Source organism: Onychostoma macrolepis, chromosome 08, assembly GCF_012432095.1.
Source record: "Onychostoma macrolepis isolate SWU-2019 chromosome 08, ASM1243209v1, whole genome shotgun sequence".
Lineage (NCBI taxonomy): Eukaryota > Metazoa > Chordata > Actinopteri > Cypriniformes > Cyprinidae > Onychostoma > Onychostoma macrolepis.
Genome location: NC_081162.1, coordinates 7,919,466 through 7,938,985, shown reverse-complemented (window position 1 = coordinate 7,938,985; position 19,520 = coordinate 7,919,466). Strand labels below are relative to the sequence as shown.

General features: G+C 35.6%; 1 protein-coding gene across 3 annotated transcripts in view; it reads right to left on the bottom strand.

Moving 5' to 3' along the window:
- inpp5l (inositol polyphosphate-5-phosphatase L) overlaps positions 1-19,520 on the bottom strand; it is a 38,510-nt gene that overhangs the window by 13,486 nt on the left and 5,504 nt on the right. The window contains exons 1-4 of one of the 3 annotated variants that reach the window (XM_058784082.1): positions 13,037-13,494; positions 6,098-6,139; positions 4,414-4,514; positions 1,049-1,136 (exon numbers count right to left, since the gene is read on the bottom strand). In XM_058784082.1, the coding sequence (XP_058640065.1) occupies positions 1,049-1,136; positions 4,414-4,514; positions 6,098-6,139; positions 13,037-13,096 (291 nt within the window). In that variant the 5' untranslated portion in view covers positions 13,097-13,494. Of the gene's footprint in view, positions 1-1,048; positions 1,137-4,413; positions 4,515-6,097; positions 6,140-13,036; positions 13,495-19,520 lie in introns of those variants that run through there. The other 2 variants (XM_058784080.1, XM_058784081.1) reach the window with 2 other exon arrangements.

Genomic DNA, 19,520 nt, shown 5'->3' with positions numbered 1-19,520 from the left:
TTGACTCGGTCTGCTGCCTGGCCACTCCCGCACATTAACCCAGTCCATCAAGGTACAGACCTAACACATAGTGTACAAACACACACACCCTGCACCTCTCACCTGGGTGGGCTGGGGGTTAATACCCTGCCAAACACCAGCAACTTCTCTCGTTTTACAGATTTTACTAAGTTACTTTGAGTAATGAAAGGGGTGCTGCAGGGCTATGTCTTTGGTCCGTCACTGTTGTTAGACAGCAGCTGACTAGGAATAGACTTACTCAAGTCAAGAGGTCTTTGTATTTTTGTTTAGAAATGATATTAACTTTTTAGAAAGTTTTTGTTGTTGTTTTAGAATTTCTGTTTGCAGATTTAAATTAGATTCTGAATCCTTATTTCAATGTGGTCTTTCACAGACTTTAAGACCCCAGTGTATGCTTTATTTTGCATAACTTAATATTTTGAGATCTGTTGTAGCACTTTGACCAGTTCAAATCAGCTCAAGGGTGGTGAAATTATGAGTTTGATCTGTTCACAAATTGGACTGACCCATTGATCTCACTGATTCAATGATCTGATTGCAGCAGCTAACAGCTCACTGGGGAAAATAATAATACATTTTAAAACAAATTTAACTGCAGTCTGTCACTCACACAAAACTACTGCATGGCTTCAAAAGACTTTCAATATAGTGCACAACTTGTATAAGTACTGTTATTGTGTTTTTTTTAATGTTTTGACATTGAAAGCCCCTGTCCTCATTCACTTTTGTAAAAAAGAAAAAAAAAGCTTTTATTTTAGGTGGATGGACTATTCCTTTAACTTTGAAGCACTGCTGTGATTATAGATAAGAGTAGCACTACAATAACAGGAAGGTGAGTGAGGCGAGTACTGGCAGAATTCAAAATAGTTGTATAGCTCCACCTAGTGGACATTCAAACCAACCACAACTCTGGTGGTGCAAGAGTCAACGCATTAAGAGATTAGTTAGATGTGTTTCCTTTGAACTAAATCACTAAGGAGCCAAGTGAAATCATCTTGCCAGATACTGCAACAGCCATATCACTCACCGTGAAACTGTCAACAGCCTTGAAATGACTATCTACATAGACACAGACTCTGTCGAAGTCGGCCATCTCAGAGCTGGTCTCTATGGTCCTATAAAAAAGAGATAAAAACAATATAATTCTTGCATATATTTATTAGTAGTACAGTAATTAAACACATATTAATGCCTTATTCTACATGACCTTATTCTAAATCCCTAATCCTACCCAATACCTAAATTTAACAACTACCTTACTAACTATTAATAAGCAGCAAATTAGGACTTTATTGAGGGAAAAGTCGTAGTTAATAGTGAATTAGTGTCCCCTGTTCTAAAATGTTACCATATATATATATATATATATATATATATATATATATATATGCACACACACAGTTGTGCTCAAAAGTTTACCTACCCCTTGCAGAATGTGCAAAATGTTAATAATTGAAACAAAATTAGAGGGATCATGAAAATTGCATGTTATTTTTTGTTTAGTACTGTCCTGAATAAGCTATTTTACATAACAGATGTTTATATATACACCACAAGGCAAAATAATAACTTAATTTATAAAAATGACCCCATTCAAAAATGTACATACTCTTGAATCTTAATACTATGTGTCATTTCCTCGATGATCCACAACTGTTTTTATATTTTGTGATAGTTGTTAATGAGTTCCTTGTTGGTCCTGAGCAGTTTAACTGCCTGCTGTTCTTCAGAAAAATCCTCCAGCTCCTGCACATTCTTTGGTTGACCAACATTTTCTGCATATTTGAACCCTTTCCAATAGTGACTGTATGATTTTGAGATCCATCTTTTCACACTGAGGGCAATTTAGCGACTCATACACAGCTATTACAAAAGGTGAAAACATTTACTGATGCTCAAGAAGGCAACACAATGCACATATTTTTTTTCATTTGGTACTGCACTTAAGAAGCTACATAAATACTTGAATGTTTCAAGTACAATTTACCCTGATCATCTGATTCAAAAAGTTCCCCCCAGCTCTTAATGCATTGTGTTGCCTTCTTGAGCATCAGTACACATTTTCACCTTATATAATAGTTATGTATGAGAACATCCAGGAAACGACACACAGTATTAAGATTCAAGGGTATGTAAGCTTTTGAACGGGGTCATGTTTATAAATTCAGTTATTATTTTGTCTTGTGGAAAATATATAAAGATCTTTTATGTGAAATAGCTTATTCAGGGCAGTATTAAATAAAAAATAACATGCAATTTCATGATCCCTCTTATTTTGTTAAAATGATTAACATTCTCCATATTCTGCAAGGGATATGTAAACTTTTGTGCACAACTGTATATACAGTATATATATATATATATATATATATATATATATATATATATATATACACACACACAGTATCTCACAGAAGTGAGTACACCCCTCACATTTTTGTAAATATTTTATTATACCTTTTCATGTAACAACACTGAAGAAATGACACTTTGCTACAATGTAAAGTAGTGAGTGTACAGCTTGTATAACAGTGTAAATTGGCTAATTTGACCCAATTTGGACATTTTCACTTGTACTCACTTTTGTGACCAGCGGTTTAGACATGAATGGCTGTGTGTTGAGTTATTTTGAGGGGACAGCAAATTTACACTGTTATATAAGCTGTACACTCACTACTTTACATTGTAGCAAAGTGTCATTTCTTCAGTGTTGTTACATGAAAAGGTATAATAAAATATTTACAAAAATGTGAGGGGTGTACTCATTTCTGTGAGATACTATATATATGTATGTATATAGTCATGGCCAAAAATATTGGCACCCTTGGTAAAAAATGATCAAAGAAGGCTGTGAAAATTAATCTGCATTGTTAATCCTTTTGATCTTTTATTTAAAAATAAATAAATTCACAAAAATCTAACCTTTCATTGGATAATAAGAATTTAAAATGGGGGGAAATATCATTATGAAACAAATGTTTTTCTCTAATACACATTGGCCACAATTAACGGCACCCTTTTATTCAATACTTTTTGAAACCTCCATTTGTCAGTTTAACAGCTCTAAATTTTCTCCTATAATGCCTGATGAGGTTAGAGAACACCTGACAAGAGATCAGAGACCATTTCTTCATCCAAAATCACTCCAGACCCTTTAGATTCCCAGCTCCATGTTGGTGCTTCCTCTCTTCAGTTCACCACTCATTTTCTACAGGGTTCTGTTCAGAGGACTGGAATGGCCAGCAGAAGCTTGGTTTTGTGCTCAGTGACCCATTTTTGAGGTTTGTGTATTATTGTACGGTTGTAAGATCCAAACATGGCCCATTATAAGATTTCTAACAGAGTCAGTCACTTATTGATTTTTTATCTGTTGGTATTTGATGCCATGTGTCTAAACAAGATGTCCAGGACCTCCAGCAGAAATATAGGCCCACAACATCAAAAATACAGCAGTATATTTCATTGTACACATGGGGTACTTTTTATCCCTGTGTTCACCAAACCCATCTTGAGTGTTTGCTGCTAAAACGCTCATTTTTTAGTTTCATCTGACCATAGAAGCCAGTCCCATTTGAAGTTCCAGTCGTGTCTGATAACTGAATATGCTGGAGTTTGTTTTTGGATGAGCGAGGAGAATTTTTCTTGAAACCCTCCCAAACAACATGTGGTGATGTAGGTGCTGTTTGACAATTTTTTAAAAAGATTTCTGACCCTGAGACACAACTATTTTCTGCAATTCTTCAGCTGTGGTCCTTGAAGAGTCTTTAGCCACTCAAACTCTCCTTCTCACCGTGCATTAGGACGATATAGACACACGTCCTCTTCCAGGCAGTTTCGTAACATTTTATGTTGATTGGAAATTCTTAATTATTGCCCTGATGGTGGAAATGGGAATTTTCACTGCTCTAGCTCTTTTCTTAAAGTCACTTCACTAATTTGTGAAGCTCAATTAACTTTTGCTGCACATCAGAAATATATTATTTGGTTTTTCTCATTGTGATGGATGATTCAGGGAATTTGGGCTTTGTTTTCCCTCCTATTTATATTTCTGTGAAACAGGAAGCCATGGCTGGATAATTTCATGTTCATAATCACTCTGGAGTGCTCAAAATTGTGAATATGAATATACTTCAGAGAAATTTTACTCTAGATGGAATTTCTAGGGGTGCCAATAATTGTGTCCATGTATATCCATATATATATATATTTAAAAAGAGACAATAAATATTGTAACTTGTTAACATTCTGATGTTATCCATGTAAATATCATGGTATACAAACACGGTAATCAGTGGTTTGCTACTATCTGATACTGACACTGTACAATGCCATGGCAATGCTACAGTATAATAAGGTTACTAGTTTGTAGTCCAGAATTTGCAATATTCTCACCTGAAAAAGTTCTCTGCATGGCCCATGTTCACCATATAGTCCTTTCCACCAACTTCCTGAAAGTGCAGGGCGATGAAGCGTGGCTTATGCATGTGCACCGTCTAAGGAGATATGATTTACATAAGGAAATTTGTTATTTTCCAGTGTGTTTATCCACTGTTGCACCTCTAAATTCATTAAAGGCTCATATCCTGAGAATCATATAAGAACACGGATTTCAAATAAAAAACATACTGTAATTAGCAGAACTCAAATTCATCATTTTTTTAAACTGAGCAGCAAAACTATTTCATTCCAAACTTCCAATTCCAATTTTTTGACATCAGAAGAATGAATCAACACATGACCTTCCACATTTACAGTGATGTCAGTGATACCTATTCGGTCTTCAGAAACTTGTCTAGAGAAGGAACCAAGATAGATAATATCACTCCAAACTATTAGAGTATTGTGGGTTAACACTGTGTTGTTTGTGTCAGTTTCATCTTAACAGTTTGCACCACACACTTCACCATGGATTATTTTTTTTTCACAGCTTAACAAAAAGTCCGTTATTTAAAAATGGATCACCACAATCTTAAAGACACAGCACCAAAAAATGACCCATTCAGAACAATTTGTTGTTTAAAAAAAAAGCCTAAAGCTGCAGTGCTATAGTGATATTTCAGCTAAATAAAAAAAATATATTGTCCATTGTTAACAGTGTAGCAATGAAACACAGAAGTCAATTTCAAACCAAGCAGCTTTCAATTACCCAGTGCGGCAAATCCATGAGAAAAACTTGAACATGAGCGATATCTGGATGGGGAACTTGTCTGCCCTCATGTGAAGCTCCTGAATGCATGGATTTCTATAGAAATGACTGGATTTCAACCGGTTTGGCAAAAAGGTTTAAAACTGTTCATGGTTCACTTTGATTTTTCAGACAGTTCACTCATTCAGTGGTTTCTCACACTGAAATAGTAACAGGACATTTTACAAGACAAGAAACAGAGTGCTGGATGAGGTGGATATGTACCTACAATCTATTGTAGAAAACAAAACCCTATCATGTTTTCTATATTGCTTTTATGTCTTCTATTGACGAAACAGTTATTTATTGTGTGTGCAGCTTGTGAATGACTCTAAAGATGATTTATATCCATTTTATATCCAAAAGTATTTTTAACATTTTTGTTGGGGGGTCTGTGCCTCAGTACTGATGAAAGACTATAAATGCCCATGGACAATGTATTTTGACATTTTATTTTAACAAAATTTACAGTGTCATGACCATTTAGAGCCAGCTGGATTTCAAATACAATTAACTGAGATGGCAATTAAATGTAAAAGAGGCAACAGAGATTGTGTACAAATTACATCTAGCAGGAAAATCAACTTCCGTGTGGTCACAACATGACAACAGCAGATAACATAGAATGATTTTATGGTGCACAAAAGACAGGTTGTATAAATGAGACAAACGCCTTTAGGTTTACAGTGTCCGTTTAGCAGAGTAAAGTTCACTCTGCAAAGGCGTGTGTGTTTATAGCAGGTTTGAACAGATGGAGAGTTCTGAAAATGTCTGTGTGACCATTAGAACAGTAAAGAGCATGTTTAAAAAACAGCTTTTCTACAACGCTACATTCAGCATCATCAAATGTGTGTGTTTGAATGAAGGACACGTGAAGGGCATCAAACTCACCATGAAGAACTCTCGCAGCCAGTCTCCTTCAATCTCACCCACCTGAGGAAAACAACCAGATTTCTCTGTTTAGGCCACTTTTATAATACCAACAGCATGGTCAGATTAACCTCCGCTGTGAGCTTTAAACTGCAGTGTGGATTAGATTTACTGGATAAAGGATTTCTGCAGCACATTCAGTAACTGAGTGCTTTCAATTGTGACATTACAGGCATTTTTGCCACTGAAGGTCTGTATCAAACCATTTAAAGGCATCATGATTATGTCCAATAATAACAAGTGCTTCCATCATGATTACTTCCATCTTAAATGGATAAAAAAGTTCTCTAAACTAGACAGACATATTGACAGCACACAGTATAATAATAGTTATACTGCACAGATTGTACACTAGAGGTGTGTTTTGCACTTTGCACATTTAGTTTGTATATCACAGTTGAAATTTAAATGATAATAAAACAATTAAGCAGCTGTATATGTGATATTTATCATGAAGAGTCTAAACCTCATCCATCCATGAGGTGAAAGTACAGTACATCCCTTCTACCTTTATACTATTGCCAAACTACACAAGAGAAAAAAAAATGATTTACACAGTATAGTGTCAACTAAGATGACGGTATATGCAGTCAACATATGCTGCTGACAGACCAGATGTCTAACTACATCCTTAAATGAGGCTATTGTGTGTTTGAAATGATGAACAAAGATACAAAAGAAAAGAATCAACATAAAAAACTGAATGAATAATAAATGAAAAACTGAAAGCAAAAAGCATTTAAAGCAAGTGTGTGCAAGTGTGTGCATGTGTGCGGTGGAAAACATTAAAACCATTAAACCATTATCTGAAGCACTGGCTTTGAGAAGCAGGTTTCAAACACAGGCACATCTGATACTTTGGATATCGTTAAAAAGTAAAGGTAAAACATCAAATATGGAAGCCCGTTTCCACCACTCAATAAAAAATAAAAGACTTCTTCTCTCACAATTCTGACTTTTTTTCTCCTTAGAATCTGGCTTTATAACTCGCAACTACAATTCTGAGAAAAGTTAGAATTGCGAGAAAAAAATCTGAATCGTGAGATAAAAAGTTACTTCTTTCTTTTCTTTTTTTTCAGTGGCGGAAACAGACTTCCATACATAAATCTTAAACATAAACCTAAAACTATTAAACCTAAAAATAAAGAAGGGTCAATTAAATGTATAGGGCAAAAAAATTAAAAATATAAAACAAATTAAAATAAAATAAAAATATTTTAGACATTTTACATTGACAATATGTTTCAGGTTCAATTTGAAGACAATAACTTAGCATTTAAATCAAAGTGGAAGAGACTGGACTGATTTATAGGCTTAAATTTTAACATATTGCCTTGGCTGAGTTGCTCAAACAAACAGATCAATGTTTTAACAGAGCCATATTTGGAGAAATTTAGAGAAATCATTTTTTACAAAGAATGAATGAATGAATGAATGAGGCATTTATATAGCGCTTTTTATTGTGTATTGCAATACACCCAAAGCGCTTTACATCATGTGGGGGGGGGTCTCTCCTCAACCACTCAAAAGGGTGTTTCTTGAGCAGATTGAGATGAAAACTGGAACAAACTTTCTGCTGATAGTAAAAAATGTGATTAGAGACTAGTTTGAGGGAGTCTCTGTGGATGAAGCAGTGCCTGTGTATATTTGCATCTGAAGATCTGAGCCCTGCCGCTGCAGGTCATGCATTGCCGAAATGCCTGCGATTTGACTGAGTACGCAAAAGGAATTAAGATTGACCTGACAAACCAGCAAGCATGTAGCTCTAGAATGTGATGTGGGTTCAAAAAGAGCTTAGATATTTCAGTTATGAGGGTGGAGGATGCGAACTAGGTACTATGATATCTTCTTTGATGTGTCATATCTTTTACAGCTATTTCAAGCAGTCCCTTGGGAAAAAGAAGCACACTTTAGAATACTTTTAAAAAGAGTATTTATTACGGAAATAATATACTTTAAAATAATATAATGCAATGTTTTCAGACATGCACTTAACCTTATGTTGTATTATCGGCATTTAAGTTGAAATTTATATTAACGGAGTGTCTATTTACACTAAGTGCAAATAGCCTGCCTTGTTGGCAGAGGCTATTTACACTAACTCCGCCCACCAACGTGTGATTGGGATAGTCAAGTGTCACTTAGTGCAAATAGCCACTGCCTTATATTAAATGCAGCTAAACTCATACTTGCTTTTTATATGTAATTCTATAGTCTTTGAAATATGGTACTGACGAATACTAAAAAGCATTTATGCTAAATTAATGTTTAATTACACATTTATAATGTAATTACACATTTATAATGATGAGCTTGCAATATAGTACATTTAAAATAAATTAACTTTAAATGTAATATTGAATACAGTACTTTACATTAGTCAGCACATCAAAGTAAATGTACTTCTTTAAAGCATGATAAAACATTAAAACTTTTTAATATAAAAACTTTTTGAAAGTGCACTTAAGTGTGTTAACACGAACATTAGATTTTAGTACACTACAAGTACACATTTAATACTACTAACCACACTTCTTTTTCACATATGGACTTTTTCCACAACGTGTGAATTAATTTCGTAGTTTTTTTTTTTACTGCATTCATTATTAGCAGTTAAAAGTATCATTAGCAAAAATATTGAATAAATACATAAGAAGCTTTTGTGACTTAAGAACGGTCCAATTCTGTGTGAAACTGCAGACTCATAAATAATGAAGACTATAACTATTCAAAGGATAAGTATAGCGCGTAGTAAAAAAAAAATCAGCCACAGAATGACTAAATGTTACACAACATATTCAAAGATATCTCTATCCACTTCCTAATAACACTGGTTGCTACACAACAGACCGGTTTTATCAATGTCACAGATGTGTGCCCCTGTGGTCTGCTATACTATAACCACAAGTATGCAATTTACTTCACTCCTTCTCTCGACTCAACGCAGAGCAGTAAGGTAAAGGACAGAACTGTGATAAAGAGCAGACTACTGCCGGTCTGTCTGCAGGCTGCCTGAGACACTGCTGTACAAATTGCCCTCCTTCTTCTTTTCTCTTTCATGCTATAACCACTTAAAAAGTGCAAACACAACCACTCCCTTCACAGCCCGTCAAGCAAATGGTGAAACCAGGTCAAGAGAATTCGACTGCACGGCCACTGAAAGAATCACAGGATCACATTGACTTAGTGAATTTGACAGGGCCTAGAATAGAATTGCATCTGATGCAATGTACAGTGTTACTTTGATCTTATAAAGACCTTTTATGGACTGTCGCTCACAAGCCTTCGATCTTTGTGTTCTTAGTTCCACTGAATTTGAAGGGTGGGGAGGCCAATGGAAACTTCCTTCATCTCAGCTCTCAAGAGGATTTCCCAAATTTGCAATGCATCATTTCCTGTTGCCAGCTCCAGCCAGTGCTAACATTAGACTTAAAATAGCACACAAGGACTAAGTTCATTGACTTAACGTGCTTTTAAATGGCAGGTAAACACTGCAGTGTCTTACAGGGGACACTGGATATTTTTAACCAGCTCTGATGAAGTGCTGATAAAGAGTTCATCAGACACGCTTGCACCTGGGCGCTTGGTTATAGCTGCATGACCGTATGATTTCATCTAACACCCATGCAATGTCAAAAACAAGCAATGTCTTTGCCGAAACACTTGGTGCATTACAAAAACGTGTTGACAGAAACGTACTTCACGCAAGAATGCAGGAACAGAATTGTTGCAATTTAAGTAAGTTGTCATAAACGTATTGACATTTACTCGTTTGGCAGGATTCGCATGATCTGCCATGACAGAACAAGAAAATACAAGATTTATGCAAAGAAGCTATAGCATACTTTAAGCGCCCTATGCAGTCATACACTTTCTAGACCAAATGTGATAACAAAATGACATTTATTTTTAACAAAATGTAGCATTATCATTTTACCGTAATGCATAATATAATAATATTTTGAAATATTATATTACAAAATTACAATTTAAAGTACAATTTTAAGTATACATCATGACAATATTTTCTGTACAAAATGCTGAAAAAAGTCCAAAAATGTGCTTTCATTGCAATTAAACTAACATAATAAAATAAAAATAAAAATACGTTTATTTTACAAATAAATATATATATATATATATATATATATATATATATATATATATATATATATATATATATATATATTGTAAAATAAACTTTTATTTTTATTTTGGGCGAATCACCAGGCCTCAGTGGATCATAGAAACCATTAGCGCCACTTAGGCTCTACATTATGCTTTAGGAAATGCAGGCCAGGACATTTCAACATTTTCTGTGAGATACACCCCAAATGTTATCACCTCATTAAACATGATGAATCATAGCTAAACACTCTAAACTCAAGGATGTTTCAAAACTTGACAGGTCTGGTAAACCATTCTTGTGGATAGGAAAAATGTAACCATTTTTGGAAGTCTGCTACAACATTTATACCGACCTATTCAAAAAAGAAGCGAGGAAGGGTTGAAGTCCTTAGGGAAAAGATATTCATCTGTTTACAGTCACAATGGACTGTGACATGTGCTTTTTCTCAGCCAAACATGGCTGGAGGAAACTGGGTACGGGGCCAAATTTCCACTTGTAGCTTTGGTCCTCAGAATGAAGAGTGAAGCCAATGCTCTAACACATACGACTAAACCACAACTCCGGAAAATCTGGACTGAACATGCACAGTATGAGGGAAAATTAACTCCACAGCAAGATTTTAACTAGGTTTTTATTTTCTGAATAAAATGTGAGTGGTCAAAAAAAAAAAAAACTGAAAAAAAAAAAAAAAAACAATGCTCTAGGGTGTTGTATGAGATTTCCTTGCATTCAGACAATGCTTGTGCCCTCCTTTAGTATAAACGTATAGTATTTTTTAGTGTTTTATCATCCGGAAATGCGATCATTTAAAAATGTAGCACAATCCTTTACTCTGGTATCAAACATGCCTTTTAGGGCAAACTACTTAAGTTAAAAACCTGATGAACAAACTGAGCTAAATCCAATGTAAAAGTCTCAAACTGTTGTGTGACAAACTATTTTAAAAAATATCAATCAGTTTATCAGTCACCTGCTGCTAGCATTAAACTCAATGTTTTTTCTCCGAAATGTTCACTATCCATTTAAATTAGAGGACAGTTTTCATGTTTTAAAGGTATCGTGGTTACCTAAAAGTCGACTCAGCATGTAGTAAGCAATGTATATATATATATATATATATATAAGGTTTTTGTGATTTTGTTGGGTTTTTGTCATTTTTATAGTATATACTATACATTTGGTCTATTAATTTTTTATTTCAGGTTTAGTTTTAGTTATTTTAGTACATCATAATTCAATTAGTTTTGTTTTGATTTTAGTAAACTCACAATTTAAACTAAACAAAAATGAGAAATGCTGTCTTGGCAATTAGTTAAAAATAAATTTACTTTATATATATATATATATATTTTACAAAAACATGAATGTTTTTGATGGTTTTACAGTAACAGTACATTAGGCTACTATCCACACGCACAGGTGCATTTGTTTTTCTCACAAGTATGGACTAACATTCTCCTGTCTTGTTCTAGATGTTTGTTTCTTTAATTATAAGGACAAAACACATTAATTAACATTTCTGTAAATTTGCCAATGTGGGCTAATTTTCAACAGCAATCCTTTGGCAAGATGTTTTAAAACCCTTTAAAAATATCAAGAACACTAAAAGCATCGGGACAATCAGCCATACAAGCACATAAAGCGACAACACACAACCTTCCATAGGTATATGTAAGCGTGCTGAAAAACATCGATCATACATGAAGCACAAAAGACTCCAATATACCAGACAATAAGTAAAATATTAATAATGATGTCCATATGATGTCTATATTCACAAGTAGGCTACATATGTTTTAGTTTTTCTCTTCAGTATAAACTAACATTATCCAGTCTTATTTTAGATGCCCATAACTGCAGGACAGTGATTAGCAGTACCCTGTACAGTGCAGCAGCAGCAGCTCAGCGCCCCAGTTTCGCGGTAGCGCTTTGAAAAATCTCACAACTGTCTGTCAGTTTCCTGTTTTATTTGAATACACACTTGAGCCGGTGGCGCGGTGTGTGATAGGTCCTTAGACCTGTGGGGAGGTGCTGTCAGAGAGCACACAGTGAATGGGAGGCGAGATCACTCTAGACTGGGGACTCGAGTGCGAGAAAGGCCCAGTGGAGCGAAGAAAACCTGAAGTGTGTTTCACTGCAGCACCGTCCTTCAGTATGGAGGGACCGCACGAGGAGGTCCAGCTCTATCACTGATGAGAGAGAAGCGTCGGTGGCGCTCGCGCAGGACGCGTTCTTGCGTTCGAAACTGCGAGACGCAGCGCAACTGAACGGAGACGCGTTTTAAAAGTTGAACTCCTTTTAACTTGATACAAAACGCCCAAATCTGAAAAATCAACGGCGGCTTCAGTCTAGCGGGAGTTTACATTAAAATAATACTAATACTCAATAAAACAGCGCAGACTGCCGCAAGAAGGCGTCCCTTGTGAACGCTATTTTACACTATAACAACGGCTGAGTTATAAAATAATAATACAGGCTGAAATGTACAGACTGAAATCATTAAACGCGCTTTTCGGAGCGGTTTAAAGCGTCAGCTATTCAGGGGGGTGTTTTGGCCTACCTTTATTCATATAACGACAGTTTTTAAGGACACCTAAGAAACACAGGTAGCGTTCAGCACCAGGTACTGGATAACGTTAGCCAACCGCGTTCAGTTGCAAACGAAGCAGTTGTGAAATAACTCACGCCAAAATAATTCGCTGCGTCGACTCATTTACGCTGCGAATATTTAAGCTGGAAAATGATAAGGGATTTAAACAGAGGTGACTTACATTGTCAAACAGTGATCCGACGTTTGCAGTGACTAGTAAGACGTCCGTGTGCATCTCCATGATAAGAAGCGAGCTGGAAAAAAGTCTAATCTGACGAAGGAAATCCCACTCGCAGCTCTTTGGTGGAAGAATAACAAACGGCTTACAGATAAGATTAGAAAAGTCTAGCTATCTCGCCCTGAAGACGGAGCCCACGAGAGCGACGCTCGCATCTCCAGTCCTGCTGTCATGAGGAAAGAGCTCCACAGTCTTCAGTTGCTCGGCGGTGAACACGGAGGGATTTCTCCTCCTGTCTGCATGGTAATTGGACTAGGTTTCTAAGCTGAATTAAGCCAGCGTCGGTCGCATCTGTAGCCTCGAAGTTCCTGCCGTGCCAGACTAAACCAAACTAGTTGCGCTGTCAATGTTATGTTCCATGCGAAGCTCCGCCCTGCACATGTACCATGAGCTACTGTACAAACGCGCCGCGTCAAAGTTTCCGTGTGTCACTCAGACTGAAGCAACGCAAATGTATCTAGGCCTTTTGTGCTTGCTGAGCTTGTGTCAGGTTACATACCGTATACGCACACAAAAAGTACATATACTTTGTGTGTGTGTGTGTGTGTGTGTAGGCCTACTATATATATATATATATATATATATATATATATATATACAGATACATACACACACACTCACACACACAATAAAATGCTTCAACATAGCAATTTAAGTTAACGTAATAGTGCAGAATCTTATTTTTATTACATATTTTTTCATGCCATAACCTTTTTTTTTTTTTTTAATATTATTTAACATTCTCTTAAAACTTAGCCTGTTCCCAGGTTTAAAAGATTTGTATTGTAGTTGTTTGAGCATCTGTAGAAAAAAAAAATGCATCGTTAATATTACTGTAATGGCAATGAAATACATTAAAATGGAAATGGAAACTGAAAGCAGGAGCTAGTTTGCTCACAGTGGGTGTAACGCATTACCAAGTAATTCATTAGGCTGCTGTAATTGCTTTTCCCTTGAAAAAGCAAGGGATTACTTTTCATTTTTCTGTAATGTAACTAGTTACTTCTGGTGCAATTGCATTTTACTGTATAGACTATATAGATTTTTTTTTTTTAAATTAATTGAATTTAACATCTAAATTTAAAGTCTAATCTTAAAATCAAGAAAAAAAATATGAAATTTTATATTTTTTGAAAGCATTAAAGAGAAGTTTCATGTCTATCTTTGTATTGCTCAACTGGTCAGGTTTGATATAGAATTTGGTAATAAGTAACGCAAGAGAGAGTAATTAGAGCAATTTGCAGCTAGTAATTACTTACTTTTTTAGAGTACAACGTACTGAAAACTGTTTGCTCAGTATGTTCATTTTGATTTACGAATGGGTCAATGTGTGTTCAAAAGTTGGAGACCACATTAAAATCTGTTTTTGGAGTTTGGAGATTTTAGGACTTTAATTCAATGAGTAAATTTGTGACCTGGATCATGTGAACTCTTTTATTCAAAAGGTCAGATTTCCTCCCATTGAAGCACAAGATGCTCTTTGGATCATTCTCAAATCACGCTGGAAAACATTATCATCGAGTTTCACACAAACACAAACTTGTACACAAAACAAACAGACAAACCTAATATTCCTCAGTCAAATTGTTACAGTGGTAATATATAAAATATTTTGTTATAGCATAATATCATATATTATCACTTATTATTAACACATTTTGGGATGTATGTTACAGCGAAATTTAAATGGCAATAATGTAAAAAATGTCTGGTACATTACAATATTATTAAATAATTTTATATGTAGAATTTTCTGTAATATTTATTGTAGCCTATCGTGGCATTTAATAAATATTCCAGCTGTCAAAATTTTACAAAAACAAAACCAAAAAGGCACAAATAATACATGAATGTAGTTTCGGTTCTGCTTTATATATACAACATTAATATTTTATAATTGTATTGACTTTATGTCACACATCATATCATGTCCTCTACAATGAATAAATGCAACAAACAAAAATGAATTGCTTGGTCTCAGGTTAGAATTCAATAAGTACTATTGTTTAATGACAATGTCATATACATTATTAATGGTATTTACAGTATCTCATCTAATATTTATTGCATCATGGGATTAAAAAACTCCCGCCGCCAAGATTTTGTGAAACTAAAATAAAAACAAAAACGGATGAAAGTAGTTTGTTCTGCTTCCGTGCTGTCGCAGCACCACAAATTAGATAGATGAACAGATCAGTTGATAATCAAGTTAGTTTGATTTAGAGCTGGTAAAGGGAAGGTAATTGTTTAGAAACTGACGCACATGTTCACATGCCCAGTGTGCTCTGGCAGACACATAATTGGGGTCAGTTCGTCGTTTTGAATGAATGTCCTACAAACCTGATCTGAAGATCTAGAACTGATATTCACCAGATCCAAACACAGGAAGTGATTATGGCTATTTTAAAGATCCCTAAATATCTAAATTGAATCCTCTGTACCGAACATTTGAAAACAATGAGCATGCAGTTCGCTAGAGTACTCCGCATGCTGTTTTTTTGTGTTGTGACCCATCCATCAGCTCTTTGTATCCCCTCTTGGTCTAAAGGCTGTTACCTAAGAGCTGGCACTTTTCAAGAGAAATGTCACCATGAAGGAAAATCTCTGTTTCTCAGGTCCAACTCCAGCCCAGCCGTGGCAGGCTGAATGAATGTTTATAATTCATGTTAAGTGAAAGGACTCTGGCAGAACAACTTGTCCCTATGCCTCGATTCTCCAGTCATATGTCAATGTAGAGTCTAATAACCATGTCCAGCTTTCCATTTGTTTTTACAACCTGCTCCACCTCAGCAGGCCCACGACAGGCTATTATGGATGGGCCACATCTTTCCTGTGCCTGCATGATGAGTCAGCTACTGCACCTTGGTGGGCCTCTTTTGTCACATGACCTGGGACAAGAGGCTAAAAGGGTGCATTTGAAGTGTATCCTTCAAGAAAACGCAAAGGATAATAGCAACATAACTGTCACAAACTTGAGACAGTGAATGTTGTGTTGAAGTTCTTTTATTTACATATATGACATTTTTATATAGTTGTACATATGACTGTCACATTGGAACATTTTTAACTAATATATCAGTCAGTGATGTACTGTATAGGTGGATGTGTTGGCAAGGTGCTGTTTCAGAGCGTGGCAGCAGTCAAATCACTGGCGACATTGTTATGACAGATAAACCCCCATCCCGTCAAAACATACATCCAAACGTCCCCCAAAGAACCTTACAGTGAACAGTTCTTAAAACAACCATTCTTTTCATAGTGTAAAGAACATTTCAAAAGTCTGAAGAACCTTTTTCTACTATAAAGAACCTTTTGTGGAATAGAATCCAATAAAGAACCTTTATTTTTAGTGTAGCAAAGAAAATGTGTCACAGACACAGTAGCAAGGACATGTTACATATCCTCCTGAGAGCCAGCAAAAAGAGTTTTTGTTCGTTTAGGATTTGCTGTAATGTTTTCAATTTTCCATTGACATGAAATGAAAAATAAACCTAAAAAAAAAAATGATTGCATGTCTTTTGTTGTGGACATCAGGACCCACTTACATTAAAAATGAAGGCAAGAAGCAAGTTTATATTAACAATGTTTTGCAACTTGCAATACAAAAAAAGTCAATGAAAGTTAATGAAATATGACAAACTGAGTCATATTTCATAGGATTGTTCTATTACCCAATTCACCTGTAATGTCTCCCCGCCACGCGAGAAGTGAATTTCTATTTTTGACAATATGAATAATGCATTAAAAATTAATTAACAATGTACACATACACAATTTATATTTAATGCAAGGACACTTTAAATGGATCAAAATTAATAGAAGACATTTAAAAAATATACATAAATTAAATGAAAATATCTCTATTTCAAATAAATTCTTTTGAACTTTCTCCTGGAAAAAAAAAATGTTAAAGTGTATCAGCATATTAGAATAATTTCTGAAGGATCATGAAGATTGGAGTAATGATGCTGAAAATTCAGCTTTGCATCACAGGAATAAATTGGAGTTTCAAATATTTTCAAATAGAAAATAGCTATTTTTACTGTGACTTTTGAACAATAGTGGACGTTTTAAAATAAAACAATACTGTACTATTGCTCCCTTTTTGTCTAAACAGATGTTTGACCTAGAATAATTTCAATAAAACATTTATTTTGCTTAAGTAGATGTTTTTTGTGATATCAGAAATTTTTTAAAACAATGAAAGGAATTTGTCATGGCCAAATCAGTTTGAAATCTTCAAGAGGACATGTATAGACTTGACTGTAAATACATGCCATCTACAGATGAACAGCTGGATCCCAGGAGGATACTGAACTGATGATGAACTGCAAAAACACTGCAGAAAGAGCACAAAGTCAGTGAACTGGAATGAGTCCTACATGATCAGTGACACCCTCCACACACTGATCTCCAGTTGAACCTCTTCATAAAGCTGAGAACTACATCAGCCCTTAAATGAAGGTCTGAGCAACTGTATTTGATACATTGTGATCGGAGGCATGTTTATCCAACCTCTCTCTCTGTCTCCACAGAGCCATTTATATGCCCTCAGTAACTGGTTTAAAACCGTACAGAGTCATTCCCACGTATTGAGCCCAGCAGCTGAACTGATTCACATGCTGGTATGTAGTCGTGCTATTTCAGTTCAAAGCGGAGATCTAAACCTTAGTTATATTCAGTCTGTTTATTACAGGCTTACTTGTCTTTAAAGTTGTAATTAGTGAAGTACTGCACCGCTTGTGGCCAATTCAATTTCAGTTTTTAAGCTTGTAGATGAAGTCTAATCATATTTAAATACATACTTTCTTAAATCAAAAACCATTGGAGGAACTCCATCATACAGTACATGCCTCCTTGAGCTGATGACCTGGCTCTGTAAGAGATGCTGTTCTGACACTACACTAATGAATGATTATTAAATGAGAAAAACTAATAATAACAATCCAATCGGTGCAAGTTGACTGCACACACCCATTTAAGGGTTTATATTAAAGGGATAGTTCACCCAAAAATTTTAATTCTGTCATTAATTACTCACCCCCTTGTAAGACCATCGTTCATCTTCGGAACACAAATTAAGGTATTTTTGATGAAATCCGAGAGCTTTCTGAGCCTCCCATAGACAGCAACGCAACTGACACATTCGAGGCCCAGAAAGGTAGTAAGGACATTGATAAAAGTCCATGTGACATCAGTGGTTCAACCGTAATTTTATGAAGCTACGACAATACGTTTTTGCGCAAAAACAATGTTATTTCATTATATAATGTTATTTTTGTATTCTTTGCACACATAAAGTATTCACATAACTTCATAAAATTATGGTGGAACCACTGAAGGCTCTCAGATTCATCAAAAATATCATAATTTGACACAATGCTGCGACACGCAATAAAAGGTATCTTTTCCATGTTAATCTGAATTTTGTCCTAACTAGCCACGACGGCGGCACGCAAAATGTCTATTTTAGAAACGGTTTCTATTTCCGCGACATCACGGCCAGAGAAACAACATACAAACTATATGACAGTAGATAATTCTCAGGTGATTATGTGCTTTATTCAAAGTTAAACGTGTCTAATATGAGTTTGAATGTCATATTACGTGACGTATAGCCATACTGAAAGCAACAACATAGTTTACCTCAGATCTTGTAAATAAATTAAAGCAAAGATGTACGTTTAAACAATGCGAACCAACAAGCGTATTCTATAAAGATGGTATCAGTCACTCAACTATTTAATAATGTTAAAAAGGTTTAATATTTATGAATTCGATTATAAACTTTTCCATTTCAACGCTTCTGATTGGCTGTGATATTCGATTGATTCTGTCGCATCGCGGTGTCGCGTCGCGTCTAGTGTGGACCAGGGCCAGTGTTGTGCCGAATTCTGCACCCCCTAGTATTGGTAGGTTTAGGAGTAGGTGTGGGGGAGGGGTTAGGATTAGGGATGGGGTTAAGATTAGGCAATCAAGTAGTGACATCAATGAGGGGGTGCATAATCTGGCAGGGTGCAGAATTCGGCACAACACCGGCTCCAGGCATGGGCAGGGGTGGGCTGAGCCCACCCAAATGACTGTCTTGCCCAAACAATCAGAATTAGATAAAGATTACGTTATTTTTTTTTTTTGTGCATAGATTAAAACTGATCTGAAGAGGACTGTATATTGAGAAGTTTAAACTATAGCTTGAGACTGCCCAAACAATCATAAAATAGCATTTTTCTTTTATTAGCTGAATGCAAGGCGCGCTGAATTCACGCGGAGGCTTCAGTCTGTTGCAGAAAAGCAGAGGCTGACAACTAGCGAAAACGGGCAGAAATATTTCACGGGGAGTTTGCGAGTTATGAGGAGTTTAATACACGAATATGTATCATAGCCTACCACTGAAATTACCTGAGCAGTTAGGCTATACAGTTCAGTT